This window comes from Solanum verrucosum, unplaced genomic scaffold (assembly GCF_900185275.1).
Source record: "Solanum verrucosum unplaced genomic scaffold, falcon-dt-bn FXZP01000062.1, whole genome shotgun sequence".
Lineage (NCBI taxonomy): Eukaryota > Viridiplantae > Streptophyta > Magnoliopsida > Solanales > Solanaceae > Solanum > Solanum verrucosum.
The window spans coordinates 3,074,242-3,092,413 of record NW_026020477.1 but is presented as its reverse complement, the minus strand read 5'-3'; the positions used below and the strand labels follow the sequence as shown (position 1 = coordinate 3,092,413).

The 18,172-nt window shown below is 33.7% G+C and overlaps 1 protein-coding gene and 2 pseudogenes across 1 annotated transcript; 1 reads left to right on the top strand and 2 right to left on the bottom strand.

The window, feature by feature from the left end:
• Positions 1 to 2,492: 2,492 nt before the first annotated feature.
• On the top strand, positions 2,493 to 5,081 carry LOC125809379 (uncharacterized; annotated as a pseudogene).
• Positions 5,082 to 11,825: 6,744 nt separating this feature from the next.
• On the bottom strand, positions 11,826 to 14,181 carry LOC125809238 (GDSL lipase-like). The gene is made up of 5 exons (XM_049488900.1): positions 13,855 to 14,181; positions 13,432 to 13,553; positions 12,645 to 12,854; positions 12,271 to 12,535; positions 11,826 to 12,182 (listed from the first exon to the last, which is right to left on the bottom strand). The coding sequence occupies exons 1-5, from the start codon at positions 14,120 to 14,122 to the stop codon at positions 11,941 to 11,943; spliced, it is 1,107 nt and encodes a 368-aa protein (XP_049344857.1). The 5' UTR covers positions 14,123 to 14,181; the 3' UTR covers positions 11,826 to 11,940.
• A 3,582-nt stretch (positions 14,182 to 17,763) lies between these two features.
• LOC125809496 (U6atac minor spliceosomal RNA) lies at positions 17,764 to 17,871 on the bottom strand (annotated as a pseudogene).
• Positions 17,872 to 18,172: the final 301 nt, after the last annotated feature.

The following is an 18,172-nucleotide window of genomic DNA, read 5'->3' as shown; positions in this document are numbered from 1 at the left end:
CTAAAACCCGTTTCACAAAATTTGGGATAATCTTAAACTTAAACTTAATTTGTGATGATTTAGAAATGTATCTTAACCAATAATTCTTTCTTTTCCTAATCTTAGAGTAATTTAAACTTGAAAAAAATTAGTTGAAACAATAATTTTAAGAAAAATTCTAACATTAGCATAAAAAATATAATTTTGTTATAAATCCATTGTATTATATATGTGGATTATCCATTAGATTTATCCAAACAAATTGGATTCATGTATAGGTGCTTCCAATGTGATAAGAACTTCTAAGATAACTATGTATCTACTAGTTAGATAACTTTTGGGAGTGATATATCAACACTATAAATAGAGATAGCACTCACCATTTGGAAGACACACTTAAATAAGAAAAAATCTCTCTTCCATCTTATACTTCTTGTCTTCTTTTTCTTATTATATTATTCTGAGCTTTCTTTATAATACGTTATCATCACAAAGTTGCTACTTGCAAAGGTATTATATAAATATTCTTATTTAATTCACATATTCTCTCATAATCTCATTATGTCGAATTTATCCAAATTTGAGTTTGTGGCACTAGATATTTCTGGAAAAAATTACCTTTCATGGGTACTCGATGCTGAGATTCACTTAACTGCTAAATGTCTTGATGCAACCATTACTCAGGGAAATGAAGCATCGAGCCAAGATAAGGCGAATGCTATGATTTTACTTCGTCATCATCTTGATGATGGCCTGCAGATTGAATATCTGATGGTTAAGATCCACTTGAATTGTGGACTGATTTGAAGCGCATGTATGACCACCTAAAGACAACAATATTTCCAAGAGCTCGTTATGAGTGGATGCACTTACGATTTCAAGATTTTAAGACCGTAATTGAATACAACTCTGATGTATTCAGGATAACCTCCCAATTGAAATTATGTGGTGAGACTATAAAAGATGAGGACATGTTGAAAAATATACTTACTACTTTCCATGTCTCAAATGTGATATTGCAGCAACAATATCGTGAAAAGGGTTTTCAGAAATATTCTGATCTCATGCCTTTTGGTGGCTGAGAAACATAATGCCCTTTTGATGAAAAATCATGAAGCTTGTCCCACTGAAGCTGCTTTGTTACCGGAAGCAAATGTGGTAGAAGCACATGATTAATTTGAAGTAAAAAGAGATGATCATCGGGGCTATATTAATGCGTGGGATGTGACAAAGATAAAAGATGATACAACAATCGTCGAGGTGGTGGTCATAATAAAAGGGAGAACCAACAGCCAGATGCTTTTACTAATCTTCCAAGGATTACTAGATTGCATATTCCAACTGCTAATGCTTCAGCTCGAGTTGATGTCCCGATGGGACAAATTATTAAGGCAAATGAGTCTAGACCACATTTGAAGCGTGGTAGACCAATTGGTTCCAAGGATAAAAATCCTCGAAAGAGAAAAGTAATAAATGATCAAGATGATCATGAGGTGAAAGAAATTTCTCAAGAAGAGACCCGAGTCATAACACATGATGAAACTTCAGAGGAGGTTCAAATTTCTGAAAATAATGAGAATAAAGAAATTTCAATGAATTATGTCTCGACGAGAAAGAGGTGGAACCGAAATAATGTTGTGATTGACAACATATTTGCCTATAATGTTGCTATTGAAATAATGCAACAAGATGAAGATTTTGAGCCGAAATCTGTTGACGAATGTAGATAGAGAAATGATTGACCAAAATGGAAGGACGCAATTCAAGCAGAATTGGCTTCACTAGAAAAACGTGAAGTTTTCGAGCCAATAATTCGAACACCGGAAGGTATCAAGCCAGTGGGGTACAAATGGGTTTTTGTGCGAAAAAGAAATGAATAAGGTGAAGTCGTGAGATATAAAGCTCGACTTGTTGCTCAAGTTTTTTCTCAAAGACCTGACATTGATTACATGGAGACATATTCTACTGTGGTAGATGCAATCACCTTCAAATATCTCATAAATCTGGCAGTTCATGAAAAACTTGAAATGCGCCTAATGGACATTGTCACAGCATATCTATATGGCTCATTGGACCATAACATTTTTATGAAAATTCCTGAAGCATTCAAAGATTCAAGAGAAACTTGTTCAATAATGCTTCATAAATCTTTATATGGATTGAAACAGTTAGGGAGGATATGGTATAATCGTCTGAGTGAATATTTGCTAAAGAAAGGGTACAAAAATGACCTGATTTGTCCCTGCATTTTCATTAAATGGTCAGAATCTGAATTTGTTATAATAACTGTGTATATTAATGATTTGAACATCATTGAAACTTGTAAAGAGCTGTTAGAAGTCGTGGAGTGTCTGAAAAGGAAATTTGAAATGAAAGATCTCTGCAAGACAAAATTTTGTCTTGGCCTACAGATTGAGAATTTTCCAAATGAAATACTTGTCCATCAATCAACATACACATAAAAGATATTAAAGCGTTTCTACATGGATAAATCACATTGATTAAGTACCCCAATGGTGGTAAGAACGCTTGACATCAACACAAATCCATTTCGACGTCAAGAGAAGGATGAAGAGTTTCTTGGTGATGAAACTCCATATTTTAGTGCAGTCAGGGCACTAATGTACCTTGCTAACAATACTTGGCCAGATATCTATTTTGCAGTGAGTTTACTGGCAAAATTCAATTCCTCCCCAACAAAAAGACATTGGAATGGTGTTAAACACATATTTAGATATCTTCGAGGGACCATGGACATGGGTTTATTCTATTCTGATTAATCCAAGTTAGAACTGATTAGTTACGCAGATGCTGGATATTTATTTGATTCGCATAAATCTCGGTCTCAAACAGGCTATTTGTTTACGTGTGGAGAAACAGTAATATCTTGGCGATCAATGAAGCAAACGTTGGTAGCCACTTCTTCAAATCATGCAGAAATAATAGCCATCCATGAAGCAAGTCGAGAGTGCGTCTGGTTGAGATCAATGACCCACCATATTCAGGATATGTGTGAATTTTCTTTGGAAAAGAATATACCAACCACAATGTACGAAGATAATGCTGCATGTATAACTCAATTAAAAGGAGGATACATCAAAGGAGACCGGACAAAGCATATTTCACCAAAGTTGTTTTTCACACATGATCTTCAACAAAATGGTGAGATAGAAGTTCAACAAATCCATTCAAGTGATAATCTTGTTGATTTATTCACTAAGGCATTGCCAACATCAATGTTTGAGAAGTTGAGATAAAAGATTGAAATGCGTCGTCTCCGAGATATCAAGTAAAGATTTCATCAGGGGGAGTGAAATACGCGTTGTACTCTTTTCCTTAACTATGGTTTTGTCCCAACTTGAGTTTTCCTGGTAAGGTTTTTAACGAGGCAACATTCAAAGTGTAGTATAAGATATGTGTACTCTTTTTCCTTCACTAGGCTTTTTCCCACTAGGTTTTTCCTAGTAAGATTTTAACGAGACACATTATCTATGGGCATCCAAGGGGGAGTGTTATAAATCCATTGTATTAGATATGTGGATTATCCATTAGATTTATCCAAACAAATTGGATTCATGTATAGGTGCTTCCAATGTGATAAGAACTTCTAAGATAACTATGTATCCACTAGTTAGATAACTTTTGGGAATGATATCTCAACACTATAAATAGAGATATCACTCACCATTAGCAAGACACACTTAAAAAAAATCTCTCTATTCCATCTTATACTTCTTGTCTTCTTCTTATTATATTATATTATATTATTCTGAGCTTTCTTTATAATAAAATTCTATAACTCTCCAAAAGAAAATGATTGGATTAAATGCAGCAAAAAACCAAAAGACAGAGATAGATATGTTTAACCCCAAAAGTAAATGGACGATAAAATTGAGTTGTTTCTCATAGTTCAAAGACAATATAACTCTCAAAATAAGCTTCTGATTAAAATCTAAAAAAATTGAATCTAGCAGTGAGAGTCCCACTGCAAAGGAAGGGATGTTTGGAATTGGTAGAAATGGCGCTAAAAAGGATCTCTCTTCCATGGTTAATGGTATCAGATTTCACCTCTTTTGTTCTAAAACCGATGAATTGGTGGTGCACTTCATGGTGAATTCACTTGGGTTCTCAACAAAAGAAGCCATTTCCACAAGCGCCAAGGTAACTCGTTCGACACTCCGAAACTATGAGCCTCTTTTGTTACTTGATCTCTTTCACAAAATTGGTTTGAACAAATCACAGATCAAAACACTGGTCTCTTCTTCTCCTAAATTGTTGTTTTGTGATATTGACACAACCCTTAAACCCAAAATTAAGGTTTTACAACCACTTAACTTATCTGGGTCTGACCTTGTTACATTAATTGGAAAAAGCGATTTCTTGAGAAGAGGTTTACATACTTCTATAAAACCTACTCTTGATTATCTGCGGGAGTAATTGGGTACTCATGATGCTGTAGCAATGGTTCTTAAGAAAGAACCTAGGTTGATTTCGCAAAATATCTCTAAAGTATTACCGCCTAATATAGCACTGTTGCAAAATCTTGGCTTTTCACAAATTGATATTGCTACTTTTTTTCAACGCTATCCTAGATGTCTGCTTCGTAACCCTGTCTGTCTTCAGAGAGTAGTACATCAAGCAGAAGAGATTTTTCACATTCCTCGAGGATCACGTATGTTTCTTCATGGCATTGCAGCACTTGTGCCGCTTCATGAATCTACATTAGAAAAAAAATTAGATATTTACCGGAGTTTTGGATGGTCTCATTCTGATATCTGCACAATGGTGAGAAAGCCTCCTTCCTGTTTGACTTCATCAGAGGCTAAGATAAGGATTACATTGAAGTTTTTCATGAACGAATTGGGGTATGAACCTAGTAATCTGGCTTCTCATAAGCCGCTTTTAAAGCACAGTTTGAAGAAGAGGATAATGCCAAGGAATGAAATATTTAAATTCTTAAAGAAAACCAGTTGATAAAACGCAAGCTAAGTCTTTACACTGTCGTGTCATCTTCTGAAGCAATGTTTCAAAAGAAATATGTACTTCCTTTCAGAAAAAAGATGCCTGAGTTGTATGATTTATACATCAAAGTTGCAAGATAAAGAGAAGTTTCTACAGTGGTCGCAAAGCAATGTTTGCTTAAGAGGTTTTTATTCGACTCTTGATAATGTACTTCTTTCATTTTGGTGCTCTATTCAAGCATGTTACTTCATTATTGATGATACATTATTGAGATGAAAACTAGAGATTGAGGGTAGTCTTCAAATCAACTGATGCTTCTTGTTTAATGATTTTCAAATAAGACTTGATGTGTATGACATTGATCTTTTGAATTTTTATCTCAATCAGGACAGTGTTTGTGGGACAGTATTGCTCGTCTACCTAATCTTGGCTCAAGTTTGTGGGTCGAAAATCTTCATTATAATTTGAAAAACACTTTCTTTCACACTTGGTCTAGTGTAGGCATGATGCTCTACATGTGACATGTACTTAGTGTTAACAATTTGGAAAGGAGTTAATAGACCTTTGCTTGTTCTCAAGAAAAACAGTGTTATCTGAGAAACAGATACAAGTAAATTTAGGATGAATTTATTTTCATGAAAATAATTAGGATGAATTCTATGAATGTGTTGCTTCAGAAAAACCAATTTTAGTTGGTCATGTATATGGAATTCGGCATTGGTTGACTCTTTAGTAATGTGCTTTTCCTGGGAGAATGGGGTGGTTCATGGGTGAACCAGTAAGAACCTAAAGTATCATCTGAAGTACTTCACGGAATCAGCGTATATGTTTAAGTGTTCTGTCGTAACTGACCCTTCATCTATATGATATCCACTTTTATTCCTAATTAAAGACTACTTGGCATTTTTCATCTTTGTAGTCTAGGTCAGTCATGGTAGTGTAGCATGCTAGGTCCTCTGTGCCACAAACCCTGCACAGTGTCTCTATTTTTAATTTTTTTTTGGGGGTTAAAACGGTAAGTATTTTATTGCTGTAGCCCAAAGGTTGTGCAATATGTACTGGTATTATGTAGTAAAAAGTTGGTAGCATTCTATCCTTGTAAGACTCTATGAGATCTTTCGATGATTCAACTTCATTTACAATTTCCTTTTTATATAAAAATGTAAAACATGTATACAGTAAACCATAAACTTGCAGGATTGAGATTCCACCATTTGTTTATTCTCCTCTGCTTACATCTCCCCCTCCCCCTCCCAATTTCAATCGTTTGAGCAGTTCATTGGTGCTCCTAGGAGATGATTTACTGTGTCTAGTATTCCTCCACATAAGGAACATCTGGAAACCCCTTTTCTACAATTATCATGTGTCAAGCATGATTCTTTGGCTAGTAGTCAAGAGAAACATGCAATTTTTGACGGTATATCCACCTTTTAGCTCTGTTTCCAGGTAACGAGATTGCTTGTTTGATCATAGGTAAGAGGGGCATAGCAGAACAGAACTATAAAGTGAGCTTTACTTTTCTTCATAGATAACTTAATAATGCTCTTGTACTTTCAAAATTCTGCACTCCTGCCTATTTCCTAGTCATTCAATATGCTTCAAAAGTTGAAGTTCCAGCCATGTCTTTTGTAGGAGCTCAAAGTACTCTCTGATTTATTGTACATTATTGAGTATGTCAGGGAACTGTTCTTTCAAGGGACCATGCCTAATCAATTGTCAGTCCAAAAGGACACCCTCGTACTGTTATCCACTTTAATATGAATATGTGATATAAAAGAGGACCATAGATCTTCGGTATTCTTCCATATTCCCACCCCATATGAAAAAAGATGATAGATTTGAACACCGAAGCTTTCTTGACATTATTAATTCTGATAATTTTTCTGAATAGTGCTTGTTCTTCTGAATTGTATCTCAATAGCCATTTCATCAGAAGGCTGTTCTTATGCTGCCTCAGAATCTTGATCGCCAATCCTTTTTTCCGGCCTATAGTAATAGAGCTCCATATGACTGAGTGAAAATATCTAGCCTTGTTGCTTTGCCAGAGAAAGTTTCTTCTTAGTATCTTTTCTCTAAACTAGCTGGTAAAGGAATACTGACAATCATATAAGTTGGCAAGATTTAAGTGCAGTATTAATCAAGACCAACCTTCCACCCAGCAAGAGATGTTCAATTTTCCATCTTGCAAATCTTTTTTCACATCTTTCTATCACCCCATGCCAATTTTCATACGGCTTGTTCTTTTTACGTGAAGTAGCTACCAACTTGAAATTCTTGTGTGGTAGCAAGTGTTGAAACATTGGACATTTGATTCACAGAGAACATATATTCTGTCCCTTCAATTTACTTTTAGGCCAGCCAATTCCTCAAATACAGTTAAATCAACCTTGCATACCTTATTTGCTCCACACTAGCATAAAAAAACTAGTGTATCATCATGTAAAAAGTATGTAATTCATAGTATTAAAGCCAATGCTTGCCACTTTAAATCCCCTTATCCATCCACTATGACAAATCCTTCCATAATCAGTACAACCAGAAAAACAGATAGAGGGTTATCTAGCCCAAGGCCTATTGTGAAGGAAAGAAGCCCACAAGAAAGCGATTTATCAAAATTTAATATCTGACCGTGCTGGTACAGAAGAACATCCATTTAAGGCATTTCCTACTGAATCACATATCATTTAAAACATTGATTAGGAAATCCCAATTCACATGATCATATGTTTTGATATCCAACTTGCAAATTATTCCAGGTGTCTTGCTCTTTTACTCTGATATCCATGCACTCATTTTTGGGAGCTAGGAAGGATGTAGTCTCAATGGACGAGGTAGACCTAAGTTTAAACGAAGGACCTACAATTTCTTAGGATCAGCGGTCATGTATGTTCATCGCCATTTGAAAAGTTCTGGAGTTTAATTCTCCATACAGGCTTCAAGACTTGGTTATAAAAAAATGCGTACTTAGCAAAAGATAAAACACAAGGGATGAAAAAGATCTATACAGATGAATACCTTTTAGTTAAAAAAAATATGTTTTAGATGTTCACACTTTTATTATATGTCCAATGCTTTCTAGAGATTTATGCATTTGGAAAATATAGAGAACTAATTCTTTTCAATTGCATTTGCATAATATTGGCATGAGATGAGCCTGAATGGAATAATATGGTCAGTAAGGATTCATATAGCGGACTCCTACTTGTTTGGGATTGGGGCATCATTGTTATCCATGCACTCATTAGCTATTAGGGCCAGCATCCATGATCAGCCTCCTTGTGATGAATGTTGTCTGGTGTTTGTCAATTAACTTGTGCATCACCCTTTTGATATTCTCACTCGACCAACTTTGCTTAAAAATATTCAGTTTCCTTATTAGAGTAAAATCAGGCCTGCCTGCCACCATAAAGGACTATCACCATTCTTTTATCTTCTTTTCAAAACTTTCAACATGTAATCACCAGTTTTCAAATTTGAAGTATAACCTATAATTACCCCTTGCCCACATTAGAGTAGTATGAATTATGTCCGAGGCAATCAAGCGATTCTGTAAAGTGCGGACTACTTGATGTATCTAATTAAACTCTTCATCCCATTGTGTTGTGGAAAGGAATCTGTCTAATCTTGAGGAACTATGATGATTGTTGAAATTCATCCAACCTAAGTATATGCTCTCCCTGTTGTTTTTTTTTTGGCTTAAGAACGGGAGGATTATATTTAATTAATATGAAGCTTTATCCATACAAAAGTGGAACTAGTCTATGAGATATAGTTCCATTCGCATCTCTTTCGAGAGCATTTGTTACAGAGAAGGAGATACTACAAAAACATAAGCTGGTTGCAGTTCATATGTGGATCCTTCATTGTCCTTCCATATTTAGCTAATAAGTCTGCTACTGTATTAGCCTCCCTCGGGATGAGCTTCAGAGATGATCCTTCCAGCTGTAGGAGTAGTGACCTGCAATCCGTGTAGATATGTCAGTACATGAGGCTATTACTATTCAAGGTGTTAAGTAATACCTGAGAATCAGATTTCACCGGCAAATGTTTAATATTATTTTTTACTATATTCAGTCCATGTAGCAAGGCCAGTACTTCTGCTTGAAGGGCATTTCGTGCTTTGATTTTGCAAGCAAAACCCATGATCCCTGTGCCTAGTTGATCTCTAATGACTCCTCCAATTCCACCATTTGTGGTTTGTAGTTCAAAGGAACCATCAATACTTGGCTTAAATTTTCCTTCAGGTGGCCTGGGCCAAGATACAGGAACCATGTGTGTAGGGAGTGTTTTGGGAGTTGTTTGTGCGATGTTGTAGTATTCAATGGCTTGGAAAGAAATATTATATATTGTGTTAGGAGCTCTACTAATATTTATTTTTAAAAAAGTTTGCTATTTCTGTTTTTCCTAATATTCTAAAGAATTATTGGAGTTAGAATAGTGGTGGGCACCAAATGGTGATTGTTTATATTAACAAAGGACGTTGAAGTGCACAATTGTTGAATGCTAGCATGGATATCCTGGGAGTTAATAGAGATATTATATTTCTCCCATATATATTTAGCATCTGGACGGTCAATAAATATATGGTTAATATTTTCTTCTATGTTAGGGCATGAGGGACAATTTTTTGAACTTGTAATATTTCTATTGTATAAAGCAATTGACGTTGGCAGTTTATGTGGGAGGAGAGGCCGTAGGAAGAATTTTATCTTGTTAATAGTATTTGCCTTTCAGATCCAAATGCTTTTGGAATTTTCATTTATAGTAGGTTCGTAGATGGTTTGGAGATACACGGTGTAGGCACTTCTAGTGTTAAAATGTCCGTCGTTACTTTTGTTCCAAACAAATGTGTCCTTTTTATGGGGAAGAATTTGGATGTAGGTGTTTTCTATGGAATTTTTAACTTCGCTAGGGATGACAAAGGATAGGCATGAAAAGTTCCAATTGTTATCTTTGAGGAGCTCATTTAGCAAAATATTGGATTCATTTCTATTGATCGGGCCTTGGAGTACTTGTCCAAGCGAGTATGTGGCCTCTATCCAATTGTCTTCCCAGATTTGGGTTTTATTTCCATTCCCAATGTTCCAAGAGATGCCTTTGTGAAAAAGCGGAAAGGATCTTACAAAACTTCTCCAAATGTAGGAATCATAAGGGTAACATTATTCTCTCTCTGTTAATTGTGGATAAATTAACTCCAAATCTTCTATGCATTCTGATAATTCATAACTCATACATGACCCTCTCATTCTATTCATGTTAGATCCTCTGATACAAGTCTGGTCATATCAAATTCTCCGCATGCTACCCACGATCCACACATAGATCTCTGGTTGTTCATTGCTTTCATTTTCCACCTAAGTTCATGTCTCTTAATTATAACTATTAGAATCATATACACCAGTTAGATCTGCACAGTGACAGTGTGGATACCAGTAGTTATAGTTTTCTCTTTCCACAATCAGTTATAGTGAATGCTGCCTCTTAATTAACATGAAACACTTTATTTGAATTACATCATTGGGATGATAGCTGGACATTCAGTATATTTGCTAAAATCATCTTTGTTTCTCCAAGCAAGGATATTACTCCTAGGTCATCTTTTGGTTGCTGTCAGACTTTAGAAATCATTTAGAACTGAAAATGGAAGACATGAAAATCTTGGACATTTTGCCTCCTTTCCTAAACTATTGATTGTATGAATGCATATCTCAATCATGACTCTATGTTCCTTTTTTGGCTAAAAACTCAAATCTGCTTTCTGTCATATGATAGTACTGCTGCTAATTGACTTGGGGCTTCTCTTCTGCAATGTTGTAGGCAGAAAGGTGGATGAAGGCTTGTGTTTATCTTGGGAGAGTATCTTCTCTCAGCTCGGACGTGTGTGAGCATTGAGAAGCTTCCTTAATCATTATTTGAATGCAGTGATTGTGTCGTGTTACTCAGAAGCTCATATTATTAACATTTTTAAGGAAGGCCACTCTCTAATGCATACTTTGTTGTTGAATTATAGCAGTACTGGAAGATAAATCAGTCTAAAAGAAAAGGAAAACAGTCAATTTTATTAGATTTTCTTTTAAAAAGAAGCTCTCAGTATTGCTTAAAGTAACTGTTGTAAGAAGCTTATGTTAGTTTTGGGCCAAATTGCACCAGTGTTTGGAAGGAAGAGTGGGTGAAGAAGTCCTTAGCCAAAAACTTTCTCAAGACAGTTTTGTTTGTTTGATATGCAAACACTATCAAACAAACGCCATTAAAACTTGAAAATTGTTTTGCCAAAAACTTTTCCGCCTGATTTTGCAAGCACAAGGGGAAAGTTTTAGCATAATAACTTTCCTTGAAATCCCATTTATAAGGAGTCTCAACCGTCAATGCCGGTTTCTAGTGTAGCTACCCTTGGGGAATGAGTGGATTGTTCGAGATACTAAGATAGAACTTGAATGTTTCTTCAATGTCGAACAGTGGTTAAATAATGTCTATCATAGGTATATAAGGACAGAAGTGCTGAACTTGTATCCTGTGATTTTGTCTACCCTTGTAAAGATGTGCTATCAAATTGTTGTTTTCATGTCAAGTTACTTTTTCACCCCTTCCCCATGCTTGTGTCATTGAATTTTGGTATGATATTGCTACCACTAAACACATGTGTTTTGACCTTATACTTTACTCTTGTTATATAGATCTTCTCACCTTTTGTGATTTATTCCTCTGTTGTCAATTTTTGGCCTCGGTGTCACAGGTCAAGTTTGCATTAGCAAGTGTGGATTAACCACTTACTATAATATATTCTGCAATTGGCATAATAAACCTAGACTAGTCTATGACTATGATCAAAAGGACTCGTCTATGACTGATCGATGACCATAAAAATTGAAGAATGAGAGACAATAGGGAATTTATTTGCATGAATTCAGAGCATTCTCCAATTTCACATTCATACAATGACAAGTTCTACATCTCAAGCATCATATATGTTTACAGAATTGTTGTTTATTCAATTATAAGCTATGCTGGTAGATGGAAAAATGACTTCAAGTTGTAAGGCTGAATAACATCCACAGTGCCATTCCATAGTAATTCAGCAACTTGTTTGTATACCATTTCTGTGAGATGACCAGAGTCGAAAAATAGGTAATCCTTTACATTTTTGCATAACTTGTACTCTTTTACTTGTCTCTTCCCTCCACAACTATAGATTCCTCTGAATGGACCCGTCCCACAACAAGCTGTTTTTGATGTTTTAAAGCCTAGGCAAATATATACATGCATGTTAGAAGAGTACCTTCAAAATTATAATTGTACTCCAAAAGGAAGAGTAGAGGAAGAGGAACTTGCCATATTTTGAAGGATTGTTAATTCTTTCAGTAGCAACTTTGAAAAAATCAAATAAGGAATACTTAAATCCAGGTAACTTTTGCTCTAGTTGCTTTAGCATTTTAGGCAAAGCTGAATTGTGTATTTTTGCAAGGGTTGTGAGTTGTTGTATGCAGTTGCCACTTTTATTTCCTTGTTGGAAATTAAGAGCCCTAGAACCTGGTGTACAACCCAAAGGACCCAAACTAAGGATCACAAATTTTCTCCCTCCTTCCTTGTGTATTCCCTGTTCCAAACAAATTTAACATATAATAAAAATAGATGTTTTGTTTAGAAAACTAACAAAATAGTAATTTATTACTTTTAATTCCTCAGTGCCATTAAAATGTAAGTACCTTGATAACAGATGTCAAATTGCCGATTACCATGTTTGCGTATTCATGTTTTGGATACGTTGCGTCAAAATTGAAGTAATCATTATTTCCTGCACTAAATATGTATACAGCATTGGAGAGGAGTTGTTTAGACTTTTTTCTTCCAAACTTGTTCTTCAAATCTTTGGTAACTTTTTTGAAATATTTCAATTGTGTTTTAAGGTCAATAACCTGCAATTTCAAAAAAATAAAATTAGTTTCTTAGTGATGATATCTTTTTCTAGTTTAAAGAGGACTACATCTACTATGTTGACAGTTAAAATTGTTAAGGTAATTAAAAATTCACTCACGTAAGAAGATATTTTTGTTTATTTTTATTTGACGTGATACAGTTAAATATAATTTTTCAGGCACACCCAAAATTTAGAGAAATTGTGACACCTCAGTTTTATACTTAGAACGGTTTCTAGTCTAGGTTATATTATTGGGGTACTTACATAATAATTATTAGGACTTAGAATTACCAATGAGTTAAAACGTCAAGAGATATTTTTGAAGAGTCACTATCTGGGCCTAGCTCATAATAAGCCCAATGACCTGACCTGAGCTGACCCCATTCATCCTTTAATCACTGATTATGGAGCCGCCTTTATTAGACAGTGCCATAATAATATGACCTTTTATTTATTTCTTATCTAACTATGGATGTTCATGTCTCGATTTGATTTCACTAGTATAATTTCATTCTTCTATTATTTTTTACAAAGAATCTGGTGCAAGGAAGAATTAAAATAGAAAAATGACTTACAAAGCCACGAAAAGTTTCAACTAGACAGCCAGCTCCACCTGATGCAAAATTCACTCCATGGACAAAATGGTCTTTTCCAATCTCAAAATAAGATGGAACCAGTGGAAGCTCAGCATATTCCGCTAATTAAACACAACAAAACCAAATAGCTTAATATTCCATATGATAATATTCATAAACATACATATTTATAACACTTTCAACTGTTCAAGTACTTTTATCTTTACCATATATATAATAAAAAAAAACAATTCTATCGAAATTTTGGGTAACACTAAAATCGAGCTGATTTCTCAAATTTTGATCACTCAACTAATAGAGCTGCTCTTAGAAAGATTTATGTCGTATCTACTACCATATATTTCTCATACATACAAACTCGATATCTTTGTTAAGAGTAGATCAGCGATCGATGTAACTTACCAATAAAATCAGGAATGATACGACCATCACAAAATCTGCCAGTAGGAGGGTTGAAGAATGATTCACCATAAGGCGACCAATTAGCTTGGAATTGAGTAGTAGTGTTGATGTAGTTGTTATTCCCAGGATCAAAGAGAGAATCACCAAACACAAAGAGGGCTTTTTGTTTTTGAACTGATAATAATGTTCTCTCATAGCTGCCAAAACACCCAAATGGTATGCCAATTATTACAGAAAACCAAATAATAAGGATGATTAAACCCATCATTATCAACTCTAATTTTTGCAACTACAATATAGTTCTAGCTACTTGAAATAAACAAGAGATGTCTAGCTTCAACTTCTACTGATTTTTCAACTAAATAATTTAGAGCTTTCTGTATTATTTTATTATTAAGTTGTCTTGAGAAAATATATAGTTGACCCGGGGGAGATAAAAAATAACGAAAAATTATTACTCCACTAGAAGACAAGAGTATGCCAGCAAATCAATTGATTATTTATAACTTAATCTATAATACAAGTATAGGAGATATACATGGTTTTGTTTTTACCGAAACTCACTTTATTTATCCCTTAAATACAAAGATAGATTTTAGGTGAAAATCCTAGTAGTTTCTATTATGATCATGAGAAAATTCATTTTCTTAAATTTCAAATGATGGTAATTATATTGTAACGATCTTTACGGTCATTTTGAGTTTTCTAAGGATCCGTTTGGCCATGTGATATGAAATCATGATATGGAATTATGAGATGAAATTGAAGTTTTGTTTGGGCATGCGATATGAAATTTTTGTGTTGTATATTTTCTCATAAACATAAAAATCTCATAAGTTGTAAAACTATTAAAATAACCCCAATTGTTTATTCAATCTTATCAAATAAACAAAAATTTATAAAATCGCATAATAAATTATTACAAAGCTATTTGTTCTCCACTTAATTAAGTAACTGCTTCATCTAACTTTAATTTAATAAAAAAAATTGAACATAAATTGTAGTGTACTAGTCTTTAATATAATCCTCCCACATAGTACGGACAATTTCCTCACGTTGAACTTGCATTTCTCGATCATGTGACCGAGAAGACGAACCAACATTGTTACTTTGAGCCATTTGTTGGTCAATAATAAATTTTATGTCGGTGAGAATAATAAATTTTAAAAAGTAATGATGTGATTATAAATTTTATTTACATATGAAATAAATGGTTATTAGATATAAATGTGAGGTTGTTTTAACAAAATATAAATTTGTGGATCAATTTTTGTATTAAAATATCTCAAATCATGATATGGAATTCCCATATAATTTCATATCATAGTTTTTGGAGAATATAGAATCACATCTCATAATATGGAATCATGAGATGAAATCAGCATAAAATAACATGTCCAAACGCTGATTCCATCTCACGATACCATATCGTGATATGGTATCGCATGGCCAAACGTCTACTTGGCCATGCGATACCATATCACGATATGGTATCGTGAGATGGAATCAACTTTGGACATGCGATTTTACGCTGATTCCATCTCATGATTCCATATCATGAGAGGTGATACCATATTCTCCAAAAACCATGATATGGAATTATATGGTGATTCTATATCATGATTTGAGATATTTTAATACAATAATTGATCCATGAGTTTATATTTTGTTAAAACAACCCCACATTTATATCTACTAACCATTTGTTTCATATGTAAATAAAATTTATAATCATATCATTACTTTTTAAAATTTATTATTCTCACCGACATAAAATTTATTATTCTCACCAACATATAGTCATTTTAACTCACACCTCACGATTGTAAAACTTTTCAGCATTCACTTGAAACAATTAACCGGCATGTTAAAATAGTTGCCGAGGCAATTAGCAAGATGGCACCAACATTTATACAACCAAAAAATATGACTGGTATACATTCCAAAATTTGACATAATACTCGATTTTGGCCTTGGTTTAAGGTAAAATTTCAATCACATTAATAAGTTTATTTTATGGCCTTAATAAGTTCACATTTATATTTTATGTGTAAGTTATTAGTATTTAGTTACATATTTCCTATCAACTTTGTCTAAAGAGATAATATTTATTTTATGACTTTGCATTGTCTTGGAAGCACTATTTTTATTACTCTTACAAACATTATTTTTAAGAAGTGCATTCTATAATACTTCCAATTTATTTTATATTCACTAAACTAATATTGATGTATTTTTTATTTGGTAGGATTGTGTTGCGATTAATGGAACATATATAGAAGGCGAGCTCCTAAAGTGGTGCAACAAGCATATCGTAATCGCAAAGGAAGAACATCACAAAATGTCTTATGTGCTTGTGATTTTGATATGCGATTTACCTTTGTTGTTGTTGGTTGGGAACGTACTGCACATGATAGTAAAGTACTTGAGAATGTACTTGTTGAACCAACGTCACAATTTCCATTTCCGCCACATGGTAACTTTAAATTACATCCTTAGAATAAATATTATTTATTTACACAAAGTTGTTTCATTTACGTCACATATGCTTTTAGTAATTCTTTATAAATTGTTTTTTTGGTAGATAAATATTATGTTGTTGATGTTGGTTTCCGAAACACAAAAGGATTTTTAGCTCCATACAAAGGACTACGCTATCCTTTGCAAGATTACCAAGGAAGTGAAAGAGAGCCTCAAAATGCCAAAGAACTATTTAATTATAGGCATTCATCTCTGCGCAATGTGATTGAACGGACTTTTGGAGCTTGGAAAAATAGATTTAGAATACTGAAACAAGGCATGAACCATTATGATATTGATACACAAGTGAAAATTGTTATAGCTTGTGCAGTGTTACATAATTATTTGCGAGAATACCAAAGTAGTGTCGAAATATTTATGGTCTATGAACATGAAGATATAGTTGCGGAGGATATTGACCAACAAATGGCTCAAAGTAACAATGTTGGTTCGTCTTCTCGGTCACATGATCGAGAAATGCAAGTTCAACGTGAGGAAATTGTCCGTACTATGTGGGAGGATTATATTAAAGACTAGTACACTACAATGTATGTTCAATTTTTTTTATTAAATTAAAGTTAGATGAAACAATTAGTTAAGTGGAGAACAAATAACTTTGTAATAATTTATTATGCGATTTATAATTTTTTATTTATTTGATAAGATTGAATAAACAATTGGGGCTATTTTAATAGTTTTATAACTTATGAGATTTTTATGTTTATGAGAAAATATTTAACACAAAAATTTCATATCGCATGTCCAAACAAACCTTCAATTTCATCTCATGATTCCATATCATGATACCATAACGTGATTCCATATCGTGATACCATATCACATGGCCAAATGGGCCCTACGTTTTTTTTTTCATTTTACCTTTTTTTTTTATAGCTTATATGATAATTGTTGACTTGGTTTGATAGTTGATTCAGGTTTTGGGGTATTCAATATTTGATTTGGGTTTTGGGGCATTCAATATTTGATTCGGATTTCAAGGCATTCGAAAGTGATTCGGGTCATTGAGTACTCTTGGATGGTGAAAATTTTTTCTCTTAAAAACACCTAAAATAAATTAATCCAAATAGGCTTGCAGTTGACTATTGATTCATATTTTTGATCGAGTATACTCTAACTTATCATAGAGTATAATGTAACAAGACAAAGCAACAATTATTTTATTTCTTCTATTTAAATGAGTTTGAATAAAATGAAATAATATAATTTCTTTAAAAAATATTCTTTTATCATGAATAATTAATTTTTAGTAAAAATTGAGGCCCCCTAAAATTGGGACCTAAGTCATATGCCTTATAAAATATAAGCATTGAGTCGGCAGTGGACTGGACATCAACAATACATAACTAAAATCTTAGTCTTATTTTAAAAAAATAATTTGGGTTAGATTTATCGAAATGAATAGCCTTAACCGAATGTGTCTGATAAATATAAAGCCCAAAGGGTATTCCCATCCCTATTGAGGATTCCTACGAACATGAATTCTAGTTTTATAATAGGTCACTAGCCACCTTTCTTATCTTATAAGCATCATCAAATTTAAGTAAATCAAGATTAGGATACTTAAAAATATTTCTTCATGGAATTAAATATATCTATCACGATTCAAAACTAGACGTGATGGAACTCGTCTGATCCCACCAAGACAAGTCAACCTAAAACCCAACAATACCAAAGAAAAATGTGGGAATAAACTAATAATAACATAAGCATGAAAATACTTGGTATTTTTAAAAACAACCCCAAAATCTAGTTGTCATGTGTACAAGCCACTAATGTA